At 48.9% G+C, this 19,707-nt stretch overlaps 1 protein-coding gene across 4 annotated transcripts in view; it reads left to right on the forward strand.

Annotated features, from left to right (window-relative positions):
* Positions 1-19,707, forward strand: part of SBNO2 (strawberry notch homolog 2) — a 109,677-nt gene that overhangs the window by 24,170 nt on the left and 65,800 nt on the right. For all 4 annotated transcript variants that reach the window (XM_060275329.1, XM_060275328.1, XM_060275331.1 and 1 more), the window contains exons 2-4: positions 6,723-6,972; positions 9,455-9,540; positions 18,246-18,345. In XM_060275329.1, coding sequence (XP_060131312.1) covers positions 6,844-6,972; positions 9,455-9,540; positions 18,246-18,345 — 315 coding nt within the window. In that variant the 5' untranslated portion in view covers positions 6,723-6,843. The remainder of the gene's footprint in view (positions 1-6,722; positions 6,973-9,454; positions 9,541-18,245; positions 18,346-19,707) is intronic.

Here is a 19,707-nt window from a genome sequence, read left to right on the forward strand (position 1 = left end):
GCACAGTATGACCTGGAGGGCGAATACCACTGCTCTGGTGAAGAAGGCCCAGCAGAGAATATATTTCCTCAGACTTTTAAAAAAGAACAAGCTGAGTGAGAGACTGCTGGTGTCCTTCTATCTACCGAGGCTCCATAGAGAGCATTCTTGCATAGTGTATCTGTGCTTGGTTTTCCAGCTGCACAGTCATGGACAGGAAAGTGCTCCAGAAGGTCATAACCACAGCCCAAAAGATTATCAGTCATCCTCTCCCATCTCTGGAAGAACTATACAACTCCCGTTGCCTTAAAAAAGCAAGTAATATTTTACAGGATTCATCTCATCCTGGATATAGTCTTTTTGCACCGTTGCCTTTGGGCAAGAGATACAGAACAATTAAATCAAGAACGAATAGATTAAAAAACAGTTTCCATCCGAGAGCTATAACCATCTTAAATGCTGTAACTAAATAATACCGTATGATCCCGGGAGTTGTGATGGGTGTGTGTGTGGCTGTAATTGTGTTTTTATATTGTTTTTTATGGGATGGCATGCAATTTCGTTGTACTATGTACAATGGCAATAAAGTATCTATTCTATTCTATTCTATTCTCCAAGTGACCAGGCCTAGGGGATTAAGACAATGGGTTCTTTTCTTTTTATTCTCTTTCCCTTCTGCCCCGGCAGTGGGCAGTGGAATTTGCTACCAAGGAGTGTGGTGGAGTCTCCTTCTTTGGAGGCCTGCAAGCAGAGGCTTGACAGGCATATGTCAAGAATGCTTTGATGGTGTTTCCTGCTCGACAGGGGGTTGGACTGGATGGCCCTTGTGGTCTCTTCCAACTCTATGATTCTAGGAATGTTGACATGCTGCACACAGGAGCAAGCTAGCTAATGTCTCCTGTTGTCTTTAGCAAAGGTAGAATAAATTGCACGGATTTGCTTGGCTTGCTTAAGCTGTGCAGGTCAAAGCAAAATCCCAATGGCCTCAGCTTCAGAAACTTGGTCTACCATAAGATTCTGACATTTCCCCCTGGGTTTTGCTGATAATATACTTTCTCGGTTCCCTTTCCAGCTTGAGGGCTAGAAACTTGAAATGGAATTTTTATTTCCCGTCCGCACATCCCTGGCTGCTGTTTTGGAATTTCTCTGCTCCGCTCGCCTTCAGTATAACCAGGCAAACTTTCTCTTTCTCAACCGGAGCAAGTTTTCTCCGTTGAAGGAAGGTTCACCTGCCTAAATTGAAAATCTTAAGTGTTCCAGGAGCGGGTGGCAAAGCAGATAATACAGGGAGGTCTCTTTTTCCTCTCTCTCTCTCTCTCCCCTCCTCTGCGCTATTGATTTTATACTCTTCATAATAAGTTACCCTTCGTAAAACGTAAGTAAAGGAAGCCCGGCTGAAGCTGCTCTTACGGGAATCGCCGGCTGCAGATTTCCTATCAAAAGCTCTTGCAAAGTTGGGAAAAGGAGGGGGGAGGGGGAGGAGGAGCGAACCCGTATTAAAAAGTAGAAGTAGTGGCTAAAAAAAAAAAAAGACTCCGTTGCAGGTGTAGAAATAAAGAATTGCAAGGACGGGACCAAGAATCTGACTCGTTTCACTTTTCTGACCATCTCAAGCTGCTGAGAAATTCACAAATACAAAAAGTAACAGGCCTACCTTGTTCGCCTTTTGCACCTGCCCTTTTCAGGTACGCTGCCATGGAACACGGAAGCTCCATTGGATCGGCACGGTTCTGTGGCAGAACATCTGCTATGTGTGCAGAAGGCCCCAGCTTCAATCCTTGGCCTCTCCAGGCAGGGCTGGGAAAAACTCCCGGTCCTCAAGAGAAGAGAGTCCCTGCTGACCGTTTTCACAGTATTGGCCTCAATGGACATGGGTGGCGCTGTGCTCTAAACCACTGAACGTCTTGGGCTTGCCGATTGGAAGGTTGGCGGTTCGAATCCCCATGACGGAGTGAGCTCCCGTTGCTCTGTCCCAGCTCCTGCCAACCTAGCCGTTCAAAAGCACACTAGTGCTAGTAGATAAATAGGTACCACTGTGGCGGGAAGGTAAACACCGTTTCCGTGCGCTCTGGTTTCCATCACGGTGTCCTGTTGCGCCAGAAGCAGTTTAGTACTGCTGGCCACACGACCTGGAAAGCTTTCTGCAGACAAACGCTGCCTCCCTTGGCCTGAAAGCGAGATGAGCTCCGCAACCCCATTGTCGCCTTTGACTGGACTTAACCGTTCAGGAGTCCCTTACCCTTTACTGTTACCTTTTTACAATGGAGCAATAAGCCTGGTTCCTGCATTTATAGAGCTGCCCCCCCCCCCAGCAGAAGGAATCTAGGAAGCCAGGGGAGACTCATTTAGTGTTTTGGCCTGTCTGGAACGTGTTTTTGAACTCTTTGTGGGCTTGGATGAAGGATAGAGAAGTTTGTGTGTTTAGAAACAAGCCTACCGTACAAAAGTGAGTAGTGCCTTCATTGCACTACTTGCCCCTCTGGCCCTGCCAGCCACTGGTATGTGGTTCCCCCCCCCCCGGTGGGGAATGCCACCCTCAGCCTGAGAAAAAGCTCCCCAACCCTGCTGTACGCCCTGGCCTACCTCGCAGGGTTGTTGCGAGGAGGCAAGCAGGGGCAGGACCGTGTATGACACACCTTGTGGAGGAAGGTTGGGGTATAAAAGAAGAAGAGATGCTTGTCTTTACCTGTCTTGGGTGCTTCAGTTGAGGTTCCTGCATTGGAAAGGAAGTTGGACTGGATGACCTTTGGGGGTCCCTTCCAGCTTGACAGCTCTGTGATTCTATAAAAGACACCACCTTCTGGCCGCCTTTGAGAGCGGGGGAATCTACCGTAAGTCTGAGTTCACCTTTCTCGAACCCCTGTCTGTACAGAGAGAGATTTCTCTCTCCGCTTCTTCATCCTGCTTGAATTATGCAGAACGATTGCCTTTATACGGTGGTTTTGCATAATCTATTCAAAGGGTGGCTCTGCTCCTGGGAACCGGGAACGCCGTTTTCAAAATAAGAAAAGAGAAAAAAGAACGGGCCTCCTCTTTTGTGAGATTCCACGCCACAGGTATGTTGTCCCAGCTGCCTGAGGGCTAGAAACTTGAGCATTTAAAAAAAATGCTCAGATTTCCCCCCTCCCCCGCCCATCCAACAATGCCGAATTCTACCTTCATTCTACCTTCTACGCCTTAGCATCTCCAGATTTTTTTTAATCTTTAAAGGGGACTGCAGAGCAGTTGACAGGAAAGACCCCACGATTCTGGGAGAGCTGCTGCCAGTCAGAGCAGGTGACAATTGGGGAGGGACATTCTGCCGCCCTCCTCAAGGGCCTCTTTCCTTGCTGCCGCGGAAGGGAACACAGAGAATAGCATATGGACCCTTTCAGTTCTTATAAGGTGTCAATATCACTCAGTCTGCAGAGCATGAGGCTCTTGATCTCAGGGTCGTGGGTTCGAGTCCTACGCAGGGCGAAAGATTCCTGCATCGCAGGGGGTCAGAATAGAGGACCGTACAAGTTTCATGGTTCTAAAGTAATGAGAAAGGACATCAGCAGTCCCAGAGCTGGGAACACCTGGACGTCTTTCAAGAGCACAGACTGGCACCTTTTAAACAGCTAGTATTTTTTAGCTACGTTCTTTTAACGGCGTCGTAAAAAGGAGATGGCTTTGCTCGTAAAGGACAAGCCATGTGTCGCTTGCTTAGGAAGAAAGCCAAGCGAGAGATTTAAAGCTTCCCATTCCTTAAATTATTCGGCGTCCTCCTCCTCTTCCCCCCCCCCACCATATGCTTTCCCAGCTCCAATTCCAGTCTGGTAGAGCACGAGACACTCATTCTCGGGGTCGTGGGTTTGAGCCCCTTGTTAGGCAAAAGTTTGCGGCTTCTGCAAACTTCCTAGATTTTGTTTGCAGGGCGCCTCGAAGTGGGAAACGTTGAGCGTTGGCAAAGGACTCTGGGCACAGTGCTAAGCTGGGGGTGCCTGTGGTTCACAGCAGTGAGCGGGGGGGGGGGGGGCGGGACACGGGGCAGTGACTTCCAGGTGGCCTTCTTTAGTGTAGGAACCATGGCACAAGAGAAATAATCACTTTCCTACACAGGTGAGAGGAGTGGACTTGTAGAAAATCAGGCTAGCTGGCTCTCAGGAAGGCTTGTCTTGTTGAGCAAAGCTGGAAGGCGTATTCCCTCCTGGGGGCCACAACCTGTTAGCAGTGATCTGTCGGGGGCCGCATGCCATGGGGATGAAACCACTTAGTGGGGAAGAGGCCAAAGGTTGTGACATGAACCCCCTCTCTCTGTCTGTCTTTGACACCTCATCTTTTCAGTATTAGAAACTCAGATGTATAAGCTAATCACCAAATGGCGCCGTTTCTTTTTTACAATGAGATTTCTTATTACTATTCATTTCATTTCTATACCGCTTTATAGTTTAAAGAAAGCAGCTGACAACACATTAAGACACCAAATAAAACAATCCAGAATGAAACAAATTCAGGCTTCAATTAATTGTTTCAGATCCTTCTCTAAGTGACATTTTGCTTTCTTCCCTATTTATTTACCTACTTCAGTGATGGCGAACCTATGACACGCGTGTCAGATGTGACATGCAGAGCCCTCACTGCTGGCACACGCCCCATCGGCCCATTCACGCTGTTGTTGTTGTTTTTCCCCCCATTTGTTCTCCCACTCCTCCTATTGCTTGTCTCCGCTACAGCTTGTCTCCGCTGTTAAAACCTGGATCCTTTGTTGTTGTTGTTGCTGGTAGCCAGAGATTGGTTGTTTAACCCTTTCTGCTTTGGCAGACAATGATTATAACAGTGTTCATTTTTTAACCTGTTCTGTGCTGGGTTTTTTTGGTGCTTTGGCAGACTATGTCGGTGCTGCGTGTTAGTTCCAGCGAAGGTATTATTCGTCGTTTATTTCTGTTCTCTTTCCCCCCAAAAAAAGTGCAGCGGCATTGGGGCATCCCCCCCCAAAAGCAAAGCAACTTTTGCACTCCCCCAAAAAACCTCCATAACTTTGGTCAGCAGCTCCCCCCAAAAAGCTCAACAACTCTAGGCACTTTGTGATAAATAAGGGGTTTTTGGTTTGGTTTGGTTAAATAATTAGTTTTTGGTTTATTAAACACAGTTATATATTACAATTATACATTTTTGTTATTTAAACTATAAATATCGCGAAATTATGGTTTTTTTCTCGAAGTGACACACCACCCGAGTTATGCTCGGTTTTTTGGCGAATTTTGACACACCAAGTCAAAAAGGTTGCCCATCACTGACCTACTTTGTTTATAGAGCTGCCCCATAGCAGAAGGACTCTAGGAAGGCAGTGAGGTGTAGTGGTTAGAGGGTCAGACTAGGACCTGGGAGATGAGGGTTGAAATCTCCACTCCGTCAGGAAGCTCACGGGGTGCTCTTAGAGTCAGTTGCAACCTCTTGACCTACCTCGCAGGGTCGTTTTAGGGATTAACTGAGGGGGGGGGAGGGTGAACCATGGACTCCTTGGGGAAAAATGTGGGATATAAATGCAGTGAATATGCTCTTCTGCTGAGCTGCTTAAGAAAGCTGGAGGGGCCAGCCAGAAGGAGATTCTTCACAGGGATGCAATTGGACCTACGCCACTTGCAAAACGCGCCTGGGAGATTTCGAACACTGTAGTCCAATGACAGCTGGGGACCCAAGTTTGCGAAACACCCTCAGCAGCATCTCGTTGTCCACTGTGACGACCGGGTGCTTGACTTGGTCTCATGTCCTCTAGCTTGGCCTTTTTAAAGGTGAGCCGTTTGTCTGGAATGGAAGTTGTTAACGGTGAAAGTTCACAGCAGAGTTCCTGCAAATCTTTGGCTGCCCTCGCGCAGCTGATTTCTCCTTTCGTGTGTCACAGACAGAAGGGGAAACCCTGCTTGCGAAATCAGCCCCGACGTAGCTTTGTCGCTTTCCAAGGAATGCCAGGCATTTTAGACCTCAAGATAGAGGTGGCAGCGGCAGCCGATCTGCAAAACCGGCTGTCCCCCCAGGCCACAGACTTTTGCCTTGGAGCTCTGGTGCATCATGCGGAGTTGTTCCCAGGCCCTGTGGTGCAAGACCCTTATCTGAACATCAGGAGAGCCGGTAGCTCCGACCAGGGGCCTGTGACATGTTCGCGCAGCAGCCAAACTTTGGGGGGGGGGAACGGGCAGGAGGGGGACCTCACCGCCGTCGCAACAGGGCTCTCCCGACTGGGGATCCCCAGCGTTCAGCCTCCAGCGATGGAGGTTGAGGGTAGCCACTGTGGCTGTGGATTCTGCTTGTCCATTTGTGGGTTCTCCGCGAAATCGGAGGGATTGTGAAGTACGGGGAGGGGGTTGCCTTCGCACTCTCTGCTGGAGCGCCACTACAGTCTCCCTCGGGAGGCGGGGGACTCTCCTTCCTTGGATGTTTTTAAGCAGAGTTTGGATGCCCACCTGCCATGGATGCTGTGGCTGAGATTCCTGCAATGCAGGGGGTCAGACTGGTTGACCCTTGGGGTCCCTTCCCACTCCACGATTCTAACACACAGCCCAGGGTTGGGAGAACCTGCAAGCCCTTCAGGTGTCTCAACCCCAACACACATCAAATCAGCTTTCTCCACCCATACTGGCTGAATGGAATTGTAGAATGTAAGATCAGACGGTTTGCAAGACGGAGCTCAAATCTTACACCAGAGGACTCATGTTACGAGACAATAAAGCGTCTTTAATGCCTGCCTTTCTTCCTCCCTCCCCCTCTTTTCGCTCCTTTAGGGCATGTTGCAGCAAGGAGGGTGCCGGTGAAGCCTCTCGCTCTCCTTTCCTCCTCCACCGCACAGCAACCGGGACCCCTCGTTTCATCCCGGGCTTCCTCCATGAGGCGGCAAGAAGCCTGATGCCCTCTTCGGCCCTCACCATGGATGGCGGGAAGAGCTTCCACCCGCCTTGCACACACCAGCAGTCAGTCAACATGTTTTGTGGGGTGCCCACCCTGCCGGCCCAACTAAGCATGCCCACCCTAGAGGTGAGTAATAATAATAATAATAATAATAATAATAATAATAATAATAATAATATAAATTATTTATATCCTGCCCATCTGGTTGGGCTTCCCCAGCCACTCTGGGTGGCTCCCATCAGAAAATCATAAAACATCAAACATTTAAAACTTCCCTAAACAGGGCTGCCTTCAGATGTCTTCTAAAGGTCAGATAGTGTTTATTTCCTTGACATCTTATGGGAGGGCGTTCCACAGGGCAGGCGCCACCACCGAGAAGGCCCTCTGCCTGGTTCCCTGTAACCTCAGTTCTTGCAGGGAGGGAACTGCCAGAATGCCCACGGAGCTGGATCTCAGTGTCCGGGCTGGACGATGGTGGTGGAGACGCTTCTTCAGGTATACTGGACCGAGGCCGTTTAGGGCTTTAAACGTCAGCACCAACACTTTGAATTGCGCTCGGAAGCATACTGGGAGTCAATGTAGGTCTTTCAGGACCGGTGTTATGTGGTCTCGGCAACCACTCCGAGTGACGCCTAGTCCCTTTTGGGGCACCGCAGGAAAGGCCTCCCTAAGGTGGTGCATGTGAAATTGGGTTAGTTGGTTTGAGTCTGTGCATGTGTCTCTCTCTTCTTTTTGTAAAGTTTCTAAATCTCTTTTTAAAACAGCAGAGGAAAAATGAAAGATGGCAAACGGAACAGGCACATGGAACAAGTAAAGTTGCACACGGGTTAAGATGGCAAAGTCCAAGTAATAATACCAGTAACAACAGCAACAGCAACAGCAACAGCAACAGCAACAGCAACAACAACAACTTATTACTTATACCCCGCCCATCTGGCTGGGTTTCCCCAGCCACTCTGGTCAGCTCCCAATAGAATATTAAAAACACGATAAAACTTCCCTAAACAGGGCTGCCTTCAGATGTCTTCTAAAAGTCAGATAGTTGTTTATCTCCTTGACATCTGATGTCAAGTAAAGAACATCAGCATGAATCTTATTATCAGGTCTAGTCCCAGGTTTGCCTGGCTTGTTGTCTTGGAAAGGATGGCTCTGCTGCATATGTGTATAATAAAGGAATGCCAGCTCATCTAAAAAGAGTCTGGAGGTTGTAAGTCCCGGTTGAAATCTTGAAGTACGCCTGATTTTTCTCCATTGCAGTAAGCCCGCAACTTAACGTGCATTTGATTAGAGTGCATTCAGCTCTATATGCTTGGCGAATACTTTTTGAGATTTAGAGATTTAGAAATCCCGCCGGCCATTGCACCCAATGTGTTTTGACTATACAGTGGTACCTTGGTTTAAGAACAGCTTAGTTTATGAACAACTTGGATTAGGAACGCTGCAAACCTGGAAGGAGGTGTTTTGGTTTGTGAACTTTGCCTTGGAATAAGAACGTGTTTCGCTTCCTGATGAGTGTGTTCCATTTGTAAATCGAGTCCCCTGCTGCTATTGGAAAGCACGCCTTGGTTTAGGAATGCTTTGGGTTAAGAACTGACTTCTGGAATGGATTAAGTTCGTAAACCAAGGTACCACTGTAGCTTGAGGGTTTTACTGCTTTGCTCCAGAGTAATTGGTACCAGGAGCTGATGGCATCTTCTCTGTTTGTCACACAGGGGTCCCCCCAATTTCGCAGGGGTTGTGTTCCGGGCTCCCCACACGCATAGGTGAAATCGCATAAGGTGGGGAGCCCCCTCTAAGCACCCTTTAAACGCCCTCTCTTCCACCCTCTCTTCAATCCGTGCCAAAAATAATGTACCCCAAAATATCCACAGCTAGAATCAAAGCTCTGGGGCTTCCTATGTCCTCTCCGGGCTCTGGGAAGGGTCTCCTCATGAGCGATCAGGACTCTCTCCCGCTACATCTGGATTTCAATCCACAGTTGTACCTTGGATCCCGAATGCCTTGGAACTCAGACGTTTTGGCTCCTGAACGCCGCAAACCCGGAAGTGACTGTTCTGGTTTGCGAACCACCTTCTGTAACCCAAACGTCCGGCGGGGCTTCTGATTGGCTGCAGGCGCTTTCTGCAGCCAATCGGAAGCCACGATTTGGTTTCCAAACATTTTGGAAGTTGAGCAGACTTCCAGAACAGATACCGTCTGATTTCCGAGATACGACTGTATTTATTTTTTTGGGGGGGGGGCAGTGGCCGCCTGTATAAACATTGAGTGAGGGGTCGCCAGGGTTGGAGACCTCAGGCCTGGGTCCAAACACAACTCTCCATGCCTCTTATCAGGCTCTCTGAACTCTCACCCCAAAATGTGCACCTCGGTGGCCTTGCCTTCCACCCTCCTTGAGTGTTTTCGCATCTGCGTCAGGGCTGCATCCAACGGAGTTCTACTTGTGAGTAGGCCCACTAAAACGACAGGGGGGACCCGAGTTAGTCACGCCCATCAATTTCAACATCTCTGACATGGGTACAGCCCCCAGGGACTGCTGCTAACTACGCGTTATGTGTTATGAGTTGTCCTCGTCCTGAGTGACCCGTTACCGAATCTGCCTCATTTGTAGTTTCAGAATTCTGCTTCCAGTTGGTGGACTCAAGCGCCCTATTCGTCAGCTTCGTACTCGGCACCATCTTTCCTGAGCGACAACCAGTAAGTGCTACACTACGGGAGAGGTACTGGGTAACGCGATTTTATTGGAGACGTTTCGGTGCGCAGAATAAAACAGTTCAGCCGCAGGATCCGCCTAGATATCAGCTCTTTTAAACTGCATTTGTATTACGCTATAGAAAGTAGAAAAAGGCAGCAGTTCCTTCATTTGTCCTTGGCAAACTCTTTTAAAAAGGAAAAGGAACATAAATGGTTTAGCAAAACAGAATCAGAGCTGTAGCGTTGGAAGGGACCCCGATTTATTGAAGAACGGCTACTCGGGAAGAAATTCTTGTTGGCGAGAGCCGTTTGACGGTGGAATGGACCTCCTGGGAAGGTGGCACGTTTGCAGAAAGAGCTTGGGGGGCCCAGCTGCCTGAGGTTCCGGCATCGCATGGGGTTGGGCTGGATGACCTTTGGGGACCCCTTCTATTCCATTCTATTCCATTCCATTCTATTCCATTCTATTCTATTCTATTCTATTATTCCAGTCCTATAGCTCCATGATCTTGTATGTGTGTGTGTGCGTTCCCATCTCCCCGATACGTTTCTGCGATCACATGCAGGTTACACTGCCTTGCCAGGCAGAGAGTACATTTTTATGGAGCAGGGGTGAGCGACCCTGTCTGACCTCCACCTTCCTGCCTTGATATTTGCGAGCTGGCGGTTGCTTCCCTTTTAAATTCTCGACCTTGCTTAATGGAGTTCATGAAGCGCTGGCTGGGGCGGGCTGAGCCGGTGTATATCATTTGGATGTCATTTTCCCTGCGCTGTCCCCCCTCTTCTGCGGCACCAACATCACTGCCTGGTTCACCACATACAGAGGAAGCATCCTTACTCGTATCAGGATACACCTCCCCATTTAACTCACTAGAGTCTACTTGGGCAGTGGATCTCAAGGGTCTCAGGCATTCCCTTCCCTGGTGTATTCTAAGCAGACATTGGGAGGACCTTGCGGGGGCTTACAGCCCCGTTTACCTGCCTGCAGACTGTCTCACCAGAGTGGTGCATGCTGTGGTTATCTCCTGCTTGAACTACTGCAATGCGCTCGATGTGGGGCTGCCTTTGAAGGTGACCTGGAAACTACAACTAATCCAGAATGCGGCAGCTAGACGGGACTGGGAGCGGCTGCTGAGACCACATAACACCGGTCCCGAGAGACCTGCATTGGCTCCCAGTATGCTTCCGAGCGCAATTCAAAGTGTTGGTGCTGACCTTGAAAGCCTTAAACGGCCCAGTATACCCGAAGGATCGTCTCTACCCCCATCGTTCAGCCTGAACACTGAGATCCAGCTCCGAAGGCCTTCTCGGTGGTGGCCCCTGCCCTGTGGAACACCCTCCCATCAGATGTCAAGGAAATAAACAACTATCTGACTTTAGAAGACATCTGAAGGCAGCCCTGTTTAGGGAAGTTTTAAATGTTTGATGTTTTATTCTGTTTTTAATCTGTTTGGAGCCTTCCAGAGTGGCTGGGAAAACCCAGCCGGATGGGTGGGGTACGAATAAATAATAATAATAATAATAATAATAATAATAATAATTATAATTATAATTATAATTATTATTACAGTGGGACCTCGGCTTACAAATTTAATCCGTTCCGAATGCACACTCGTAGGTTGAAAACTTCGTAAGTCGAGTTTCCCATGGGAAAAGCGGTTTCCCATAGGAATGCATTGGAAGCGGAACAATTCGTAAGCCGAGGAAACCGCATCTAAAAATTCGTAAGTTGAGGAAACCGCATCTAGCCGCGAACGGGTTTTCCGTTCAGATGTCGACAAAATCGTAAGCGCGCAGCCACCTTTTCCGCTCGTAAGTCGAAAACGTCAGGTGTTGAGTAGCTCATAAGTCGAGGTCCCACTGTATTATTATTATTATTATTAATATTAATATTATTACTGTGCCGGTGCCTGGCATCCCTCCCGGCTGCACGCCAGGGTTTGAAACTCCCAGCTCTTAAAAACATAGAAGCACATAATTGTAGAGCTGGAAGGGACCCCCAAGAACCATCTAGTCCAGCCCCCCGCAATGTAGGAACCGCAGCTAAAGAATCTGTGGCAGAATGATGGTCTTCTTTAAAATGTCCAACGAGCCCACCACTTTCCGAAGGAGCTGTTTCTGCTGCCCAACAGCTCTAGCCCTCAGAAAGATCTTCCTCATGCTGAGTTGGGAGGCTTCTCTTGACATTTTAATCTGTCAGTTTGACACTCACCTTTTGGAATGGCAGAAAACAAGTTTGCTCCACCTTAGTCCTTCAGATGCTGGGTACGGCAATCATATCAAAATCCGGCCAGCAGAGCTGAAATGAAGACCTGGTCAAATTTTAACCTTTTAATACAGTGGTACATCGGAAGTCAAACGGAATCCGTTCCGGAAGTCTTTTCGGCTTTCAAAACGTTCGGAAACCAAGGCGCGGCTTCCGATTGGCTGCAGGAAGCTCCTGTAGCCAATTGGAACCCGCGGAACCCGAGTCGGATGTTCGGGTTCCAAAGAACATTCGCAAACCGGAACACTCACTTCCGGGTTTGCGGCGTTCAGGAGCCAAAACGTCCGAGTACCAAGGCATTCAGGATCCAAGGTACGACTGTAGGGAAAAACTGCAACAACCTGTATTTCTCCTTTTCTCTTTAATATGAAAACTACTGTCACTGGCACAAAATAGAACAAGTTTTTTTATTTATTAAAAAAAACACACAAGTGAGCAGCGAAGAAGTTGAAAGAGGAACGTTTAGCACAAGGCCAGCCATTGCAAGACCCCCCCCCCCCGGCCGCAATGTGTAATTAAAAGTATTGGGGATCCACCCAGAATATTTTCCCGATTTTGCTGCAAAGTGCCCAAGCAACTAGGTTCGCAATCCATACCTTTGACAAGCTATGTACCAGGGCATAACTCAGCCCCATAACCCTGGGCTTCAATCTACCACAGTGTTTTGGAAAGAGCCCCCCTTGTCTGCGGCAGCGATGCCAGGGCACTCGGGTAGGGGGGGGGAAGAAGAAGAAGAAGAAGAAGAAGAAGAAGAAGAAGAAGAAGAAGAAGAAGAAGAAGAAGAAGAGGAGGAGGAGGAGGAGGTGCCCAAGCTGGCACCCCTTTTTCAACAGCCGTTTGCGCTGCCAATTCTGCTGTGGACGACGCCCCTGCTTGGAAATGGGTGTGCTTTTTCTTTCATTCTCCTTTCGAGAGTATTCCTGTAAATTCTACTTTCTGAACCCTCCTGGGAGGTGTTAACAGAAGTTATTCTCCCCCCCCCCCCCCCGCTGCATATTGAATCGCAGGTTGTAGACGGTGATCGATTGCAGCCCTCCCCTTCTTCTCTCCCTGCGGCCGTTCTCACCCAGCTTTGCTCGAATCCGCATGACGGTGGACCCCCCCTTTCTTAAAAGTACTGTAAAAAGATAAGATAAGATACCTTTATTGTCATTGTCCCCTTGCTGGAACAACGAAATTACTCAGTTGCTACATCCACTCAGATAAAGCATTCTGCATAATCCAAAATTACAAGTAACAAATGAAATAAGATGACTTCAAAGTCCAGGCTTTCCATTTAAGGCCAAAATCGCTCTAGAGAAGAAACTGCTCCTGAGATGGCTCGTTCTTGCTGTTTGTTGAGTTTTCAGAAATAACCATATCCGAACGAAATAAACAGGGCAGATAAAAGAAAGCCCTTTTTCATGCAGTTCCTAGTATGAGAGGGCTCACATCCTGAATTCTGGCTGTCCACTGTTTAAAGAGGATGCAAGACTAGTTGGGCCATTGGCCTGATCTGGCAAGGCTCCCCTTAACATTCTCGAAGCTGAGATAGCTCAGTCAGCAGAGCGCAAGACTCTGAGTCTCAGGGTCGTGGGTTTGAGTCCCATGTTGGGCTCGTTCGACCCTCACGGTCCTACAGTTCTATACATCTGCGATCCTTCCGAGCGCCGCAAGCCTGCCAGATTAGTCGCCCGTCTTGGCTAGCGCTGCACGCTCTGGCTGGCAGCGTCTCCCCAGAACATCCTCGGAAGGGACGGGGCTTTCCTGGATCGGCCTCCCTTTCCTCCTAATCTGAAGGTGTCATCAGTGGGTGGAAGCTGGGGGCTGCCAAACAGTGTCCCTGCCAAGCAGATGTCAGTCGGCCGGGGATCCCCCATGCTTTTCCATAGGGGTGTTCTTTGCTGGTTCTCGAGAACTTAAAATATTAATATCTCTCTCTGGTCACTTTTCAAATCTACAGCTGCTTCTTACTGGAAGGATGGTGAAGCAACGGGGCTGGGGGGGGGGGAGAAAAGAGGTTGGGGAGGAGGGTTCTTCCCTGGGGTGGTAGTGCGGACTTTGCAATAGTAAAACCGAAACAGATGATGTGCTCAGAGCAGCAAGGGCGGCAGAGACGGGAGGCCGCTGTGGCTTATCATGATTTTTTTTTGACCTGCCGTTTCCAGAGGTCAGAGAGCTGGTATTTGCAGCCACCTGCACAGGGCCGGATTTAGGTTTGATGAGGCCCTAAGCTACTGAAGGTAATGAGGCCTGTAAGGGGGAGGGATTACAGAGAACCCCCCCCCCTCATCAGAAGCAGCCCGTCTCCAAGCAGTCATGAGAGCGAGGGGTCTGAAGGGGTGAGTCAGGAAACGGAGAGGGAGTGCCAGACCTCTGACAACATCCAAGAGCCCCTGCTCCACAGGCAGGAAGAGAGAGAGGCGGAAAGAGTGGACAGGAATAGGGCAGACCGCAGACCCTTCCCCTCCGACACCGGAATTGAGGAGGAGGAGAAAAGGGAGGAGATTCACTGTCCCGAGGCTTTTATGTTGGTCCAAATCGCGGAAGGGGGCAGTGCCGGATTCTGATTCGGAATGAGACATGAAACCAGTAGCTCGCTACACTGTCAATAATGTGCACTAATAAAGACTTCTGAAAGACAAGCATGTGGAAGGTCGTTACTCAGGTGTAGTCACAACAACCCTGACAAGGCCCTTTATATGTCCAGCTGTCCTTTGTCAACAACAAATTGTCGGTGGTTTTTTTGTGTGTGTCGAATATATGCTATATGGTAATTTATGGACCTAATAGGTATCTAAAGCCATTTGCACATCACAAAATATGTATTTTATTGTTGAACTGAAATACAATTAAGAAGAAGTATATTAACAGTGAAATACAATTAAGAATAAGTATATTAATAGTGAAATAATTATTAAGCTCTAACTTAAGATGATTTTTGATTCATAACAAACTTAATAATGCAAACACATTGGCATTTGGCAATAACAAAAGTTCCTTTAGAAACACAATTCACAAAGACTCATAATCTAGTCTCTAGAAACTTGCTCTAACATGAAATAATTAGAGGTGTAAATATATGATGCAAACTACTAATAATTATAAATAGCAGAATGTCGGCACCCTATATATAGAAAGGAGCAAACCAGTGATATTTTAGGGCGCAGGCTAGCAGACATATATCATAGGAGCCTACACAACACAAAACACTGTTGCTGTATTTAGGTTTTATTTTATTTGTTTTTTATTTTTTATTTTGGAAATGTACATCCATTTTTCCCCCCTTTAGATTTTTTGGGGGGACCTCCAAGAGAGTGGGGCCCTAAGCCACGGGTGTCAAACACAAGGCCCGGGGGCCTAATCCGGCCCGCCAGACCTCATCATGTGGCCCGCGTAGCCGCTGCCGACAGTAGCCGCTGACAGTAGTTCTGGAGCCTGCGATTGGCCGAGGGTCAAAACCGGGGGCGGGGCTGCAGGTGGAGGCCGGGGCCCTGGAGCCGCGCTGACGGCCTTGGCCAGGGAATTTCAATTTCGAATGAGGCTGAGGGAGGCGGTGGCACAGTGGCCAGACGGGGAAGTGAGATGCAGGAGGAGGAAGCCCGCCGAGGAGGTAGGAAAGCCCTACAGGCGCCGCCGGCAAAGTTGGTGCCGGGACAGAGCAGCGCTGGATTTTTTTTTTGGCGGGCTTTGCTGTTGTCTCTGAGAGCGAGTGAGGCGGCACTGGGGAGCCGCCGCCCGCCGCTTTCCTTCCTCTCCTCGGCTGCATCCGGGAGGTGGGCGAGCGAGCGGGCGAAAGGGACGCGGAGTGAGCCTGAGGGGGAAGTAGGCGAAGCGCAACAGCCGCTCTCTTGATGGAGCCGGGTTTCTCTTCCCTCTTCCTCCATTTTCTCCTCATAGACACTCAGGAGGGTGCCTGGCTTTTGCTCTGCCCCCCACCCCCGAGCCGCCCTTTGGCTTCTCAGTTCCGGCGGAGCTGCTCCCCGGGGGGCGGCCGGGAGGGAGGCGGCGACGACGGTACGGGTTCCTGCTCTTCCCGCTCTGCTGCCGCCTCCTCTCAGCCCCTCGTGATGTAGGGCTCCAGATGGAGTCGCCATGCAGTTTGAGTAGGTGGGAGGGGAATTTTTTTTTGGGGGGGGGAGGTTTTCAAGCCTCCTCTGCTTGCAGTCCCGGTAGGGAGAGGCGGCGGCAAAGACGACAACAGCGCAGGTGGGGGGAAGAGCAGCTCTGAGGTGAAGATGCACATCCGCTGGGGCTGCCGCCACCTTCCTCCTCGGGGAATCCGCTGCCCTCCCTCAGCGCGAGGGGAAGGGACTCTGGCGCTGAGGAGGGAGGATGCAAAAGCAAAGCATAGAGTTGGCGCTGCACCGCATGTTCCTGCCCCTCTCCAAAGCATGGGGTGGGTTGCAGCGTGTGGCATCCTGCCTAGCGGGGTTTGGGTGTGCGCAGGGCGGGAGAGGGAAGCCCTCTTTCCATCCGCAGGTTTTCAATCCCAGCAGTGGCTTTCTCCTTCCTGCCGAAGGTTTAGTTGAGCCCCCCCCCCCAAGCCGTCGATCCCCACCTTTTGTTCAAATTTCCCTCGTTTACATCCCCTCCCACACATGCGCCACGACGCAGGAATCCGCGTGGGGGTGGGAATGAGCTTACATTATTTCAAAAAACAGTAATAATTGAATGCAGTGACAATAATTTATGATAATAAAGAGTGGACACATAGTCCTACAGACGCAACCGGCCCTTTGAGGGTGACCAAACTGCTGATGCGGCCCCCGGTGAATTTGAGTTTGACACCCCTGAAGCTATAGCTTGTTTAGTTTATACATAAATCCAGTACAGCACGTTCAGCACACAGACTCACTCTCCGATCTGGTCTGATTGTTCGACTCGAGAGCTCAAGATGAGTTTGCCTGTTCAGACCAAATGTCTCACCTGGATAGCTCAGCTGGTTAGAGCGTGGTGCTGATAACGCCACAGTTGCAGGTTCGATTCCCCGTAAGGGTGCAGCTTCCTATTCCTGCATTGCTGGGGGTTGGACTAGAGGACACTCAGGGTCCCTTCCAACTTTGCAATTCCTTCTGGTGCAGAAACTCTCTGCTCCTAGTGAGCTGCCAGAGTTGAACCAGGTCTAAGTGACAGTGTTCAGCTGAAAAGCCCACATAATGCAAGATTTGGGGTGGACCCAAGGTTGGGGGGTGGTGGGAAAAGCCCCTGCTGTGCATGCAGGAGGTGCCGGGTTCGATTCCTGCAACCTCAACCAAGGTGTCTTGTGGTGCAGTGGTTACAGCAGTCCCTGTCCAACTTTTTCAGGCTACTTCACTGCTCCCCTGTGTTCATAAACACAGAGGCCTTGCCTGATGGAGAGACTCCATCAGGCAAGGCCTCTTTCCACCTGCCTTGCCTCGCCCCCTCCAGCCCTGGGACTCCTCATAAGGAAGCTGTGCCTGGAGGAAGAACTGTGAGGGGAGAGACTCCATCAGGCAAGGCCTCTTTCCACCTGCCTTGCCCCATCCCCTCCAGCCCTGGGACTCCTCATAAGGAAGCTGTGCCTGGAGGAAGAACTGTGAGGGGAGAGACTCCATCAGGCAAGGCCTCTTTCCACCTGCCTTGCCTCACCCTCCAGTCTCTATTTTTCAATTTGTATTGTATTGTTTTATGCACTGTGGCTTGCTGTTGTTTTATTGATTATTGTTTTGAAATTATTTATTGTAAATGTTAAGAGTGGGTTTCTGTTTAACTTTCATATGCTGATGTAATGATTGTTGAACGTTACATTATTTGATTGCTTATTTTAAAGCTATGTTTTATTATCATATTTTTGTATTGCATTAGATAGTTATAAGGTTGTTTTGTATTTCATGAGATTCTGTTTCTTCAGCTTGTAAACCGCTTTGAGTATTGTATGATAGAAAGGCGGTATACAAATTAAAAGTGATGATGATGATGATGATCCTCGCCGCCTCCCCTAATTTACAAAAAAGCAATATTCGGAATAGCAATTTGCACGACCCGCTATTCAGCATGTGATCAAAGCTCATTTAATCGATCAACAGAATTGATCAGCTTGTCAAAGTCGGGTAGCCGTTTGCGCCGCCAGCACCCCCTTGCAGCCCCATCGCCTTGTTTGGGAGCCGCTGGCTTTGGGCGTCCAGCTAGCACTCGGCAGACTTGGGTTCAAATCCTCGCTCAGCCATGAAATTCACCGGGTGACCTGCGGGTGGCGGGAGCTGCTCTTCTCTCAGCTCAGCCTACCTCACAGGGCTGTTGTGGAAATGGGAAGAGTCGAGCGGGGAGAAGCGCGTGCCTGATGCCCCTTGTAGGCAAAATATGCCAGTAATGAACCATTGAAAGAGCCATCTAGCTGGTCGGTTTCAGGGGAAATGGTACTGGGTTAGACGAGCCTCATCCAGCGAGACAGTCGTATCACAACCTTCCACAAATTCACCATTCCCTCTTTCCCTTCCAGGCAATATTTTGATTTCTACTCTGGCGGGCAGCCGTTCTCTGAAGCCAACTATGCAACTCCAGGCCTCGCCGATTTCTTGAAGAACGGCGACTTTCCTCAGGTAAGCCTCGGCACGCACCTGCTCCTTTGACCATCAGGTCTGTTTTCTCTGTTGGGATTAGGCCAGCAGAAAATAACAACCTCTGCTTTCTTGCTTTCATTCTGGACAAGTTCAGGAAAAGGGTTTATGGCGAAGGCAGATGGGCAACGACCACCTGCCGTGTGATTTGATTGCAGCAAGTTTGGAGGTGATTGAGTGTTGGGCTGTTGGCCTAATTCAGCAGGCCCTTATTACGCTCTTAGGTTGTTTTGTGTGTGTTTTGAAACTGGTAAAAGTCCCATTCAGAGATGGGATTTCCCCATAATCTTTCTTTCTCTCATTTCTTTGTTGTTGTTGTTGCTGCTGTTGTTGTTATATTCTATTTTATTTTATTTATATACTGCCCTTCGTTTAAAGATCTCAGGGCGATTTGCAGGACAAAAATACATCATAAAAGCACAATAAATAGCCAGCGTGAAAGCAAAAGAAAACAATGAAACAATTTTCGTCCAAAGAAGTCAGTCCTGCTTCTAAATGCTGCTGCTTTTTCAACATGAGCAAAGTATTGCAAGGCATTGCCTTTGAGTTTATTGGTATCGAGAAATCCGGTCAGCCTCTTTCATGGAGGCCTAAAAGTTGAAGCGTTAGGAGAAGCTGAAATTTGTCAGGAGAATTTGGAGAAAGGCAGCGTTCCTTTATCTCAGGGGTGTCCAGCAGGTCGATTGGGATCAACTGGTCGATCCCCGGGAGGCAGCAGTCAATCGCTGGCTCCTTTTCCTTTGCTTTTGTCCGGCCCCCCCTCCCCTCCCTGCATTTTATCCTGAAGAATGGAGTTTTTGCAGCGATATGTTGTTGAGGGCATAATCCCCTTGCCCCTGAATGTTAGGCGGCCTCCCCAAATGAAGTTTTTACCCTGCTTTTTACTCTCTAAAAAAGCTCAACAAGTTTGACCTGAACCCCAATAAAACGGGGGTAGATCACCTCCAGTTTATAACTCTGCAAGTAGATCGCAGTCTCCTGGAAGTTGGCTACCCCTACTTTATCGGATTCCCCTCTAACAAAGGAAAGCAACGTTATTCCACCGAAACTCGTGGTGATTTAGGGATGACTCTTATTGGCTGATGGTATTACTTTTGTTCCTTCCTTAAGATCAGCAGTTTCCTCTATGCAGTTTCCCTCTTTCTTGTCTTGATAATAGCACTGTATTGTGATACTCATTTCATTGTAACTTGCCTGTAATCTGGATTTGCTCTATTGTTGATGTTGCTGATATTTATTAAATTTGTATACCGTCCTACGCCCGCAGGTCTCAAGATGGTAATATATAATAATACTGTAATGATTATTACTGATTATATTTAGAGCCTTTGTACAGGCATCCCC

The sequence above is a fragment of the Zootoca vivipara genome, chromosome 6 (genome assembly GCF_963506605.1).
Source record: "Zootoca vivipara chromosome 6, rZooViv1.1, whole genome shotgun sequence".
Classification (NCBI taxonomy): domain Eukaryota; kingdom Metazoa; phylum Chordata; class Lepidosauria; order Squamata; family Lacertidae; genus Zootoca; species Zootoca vivipara.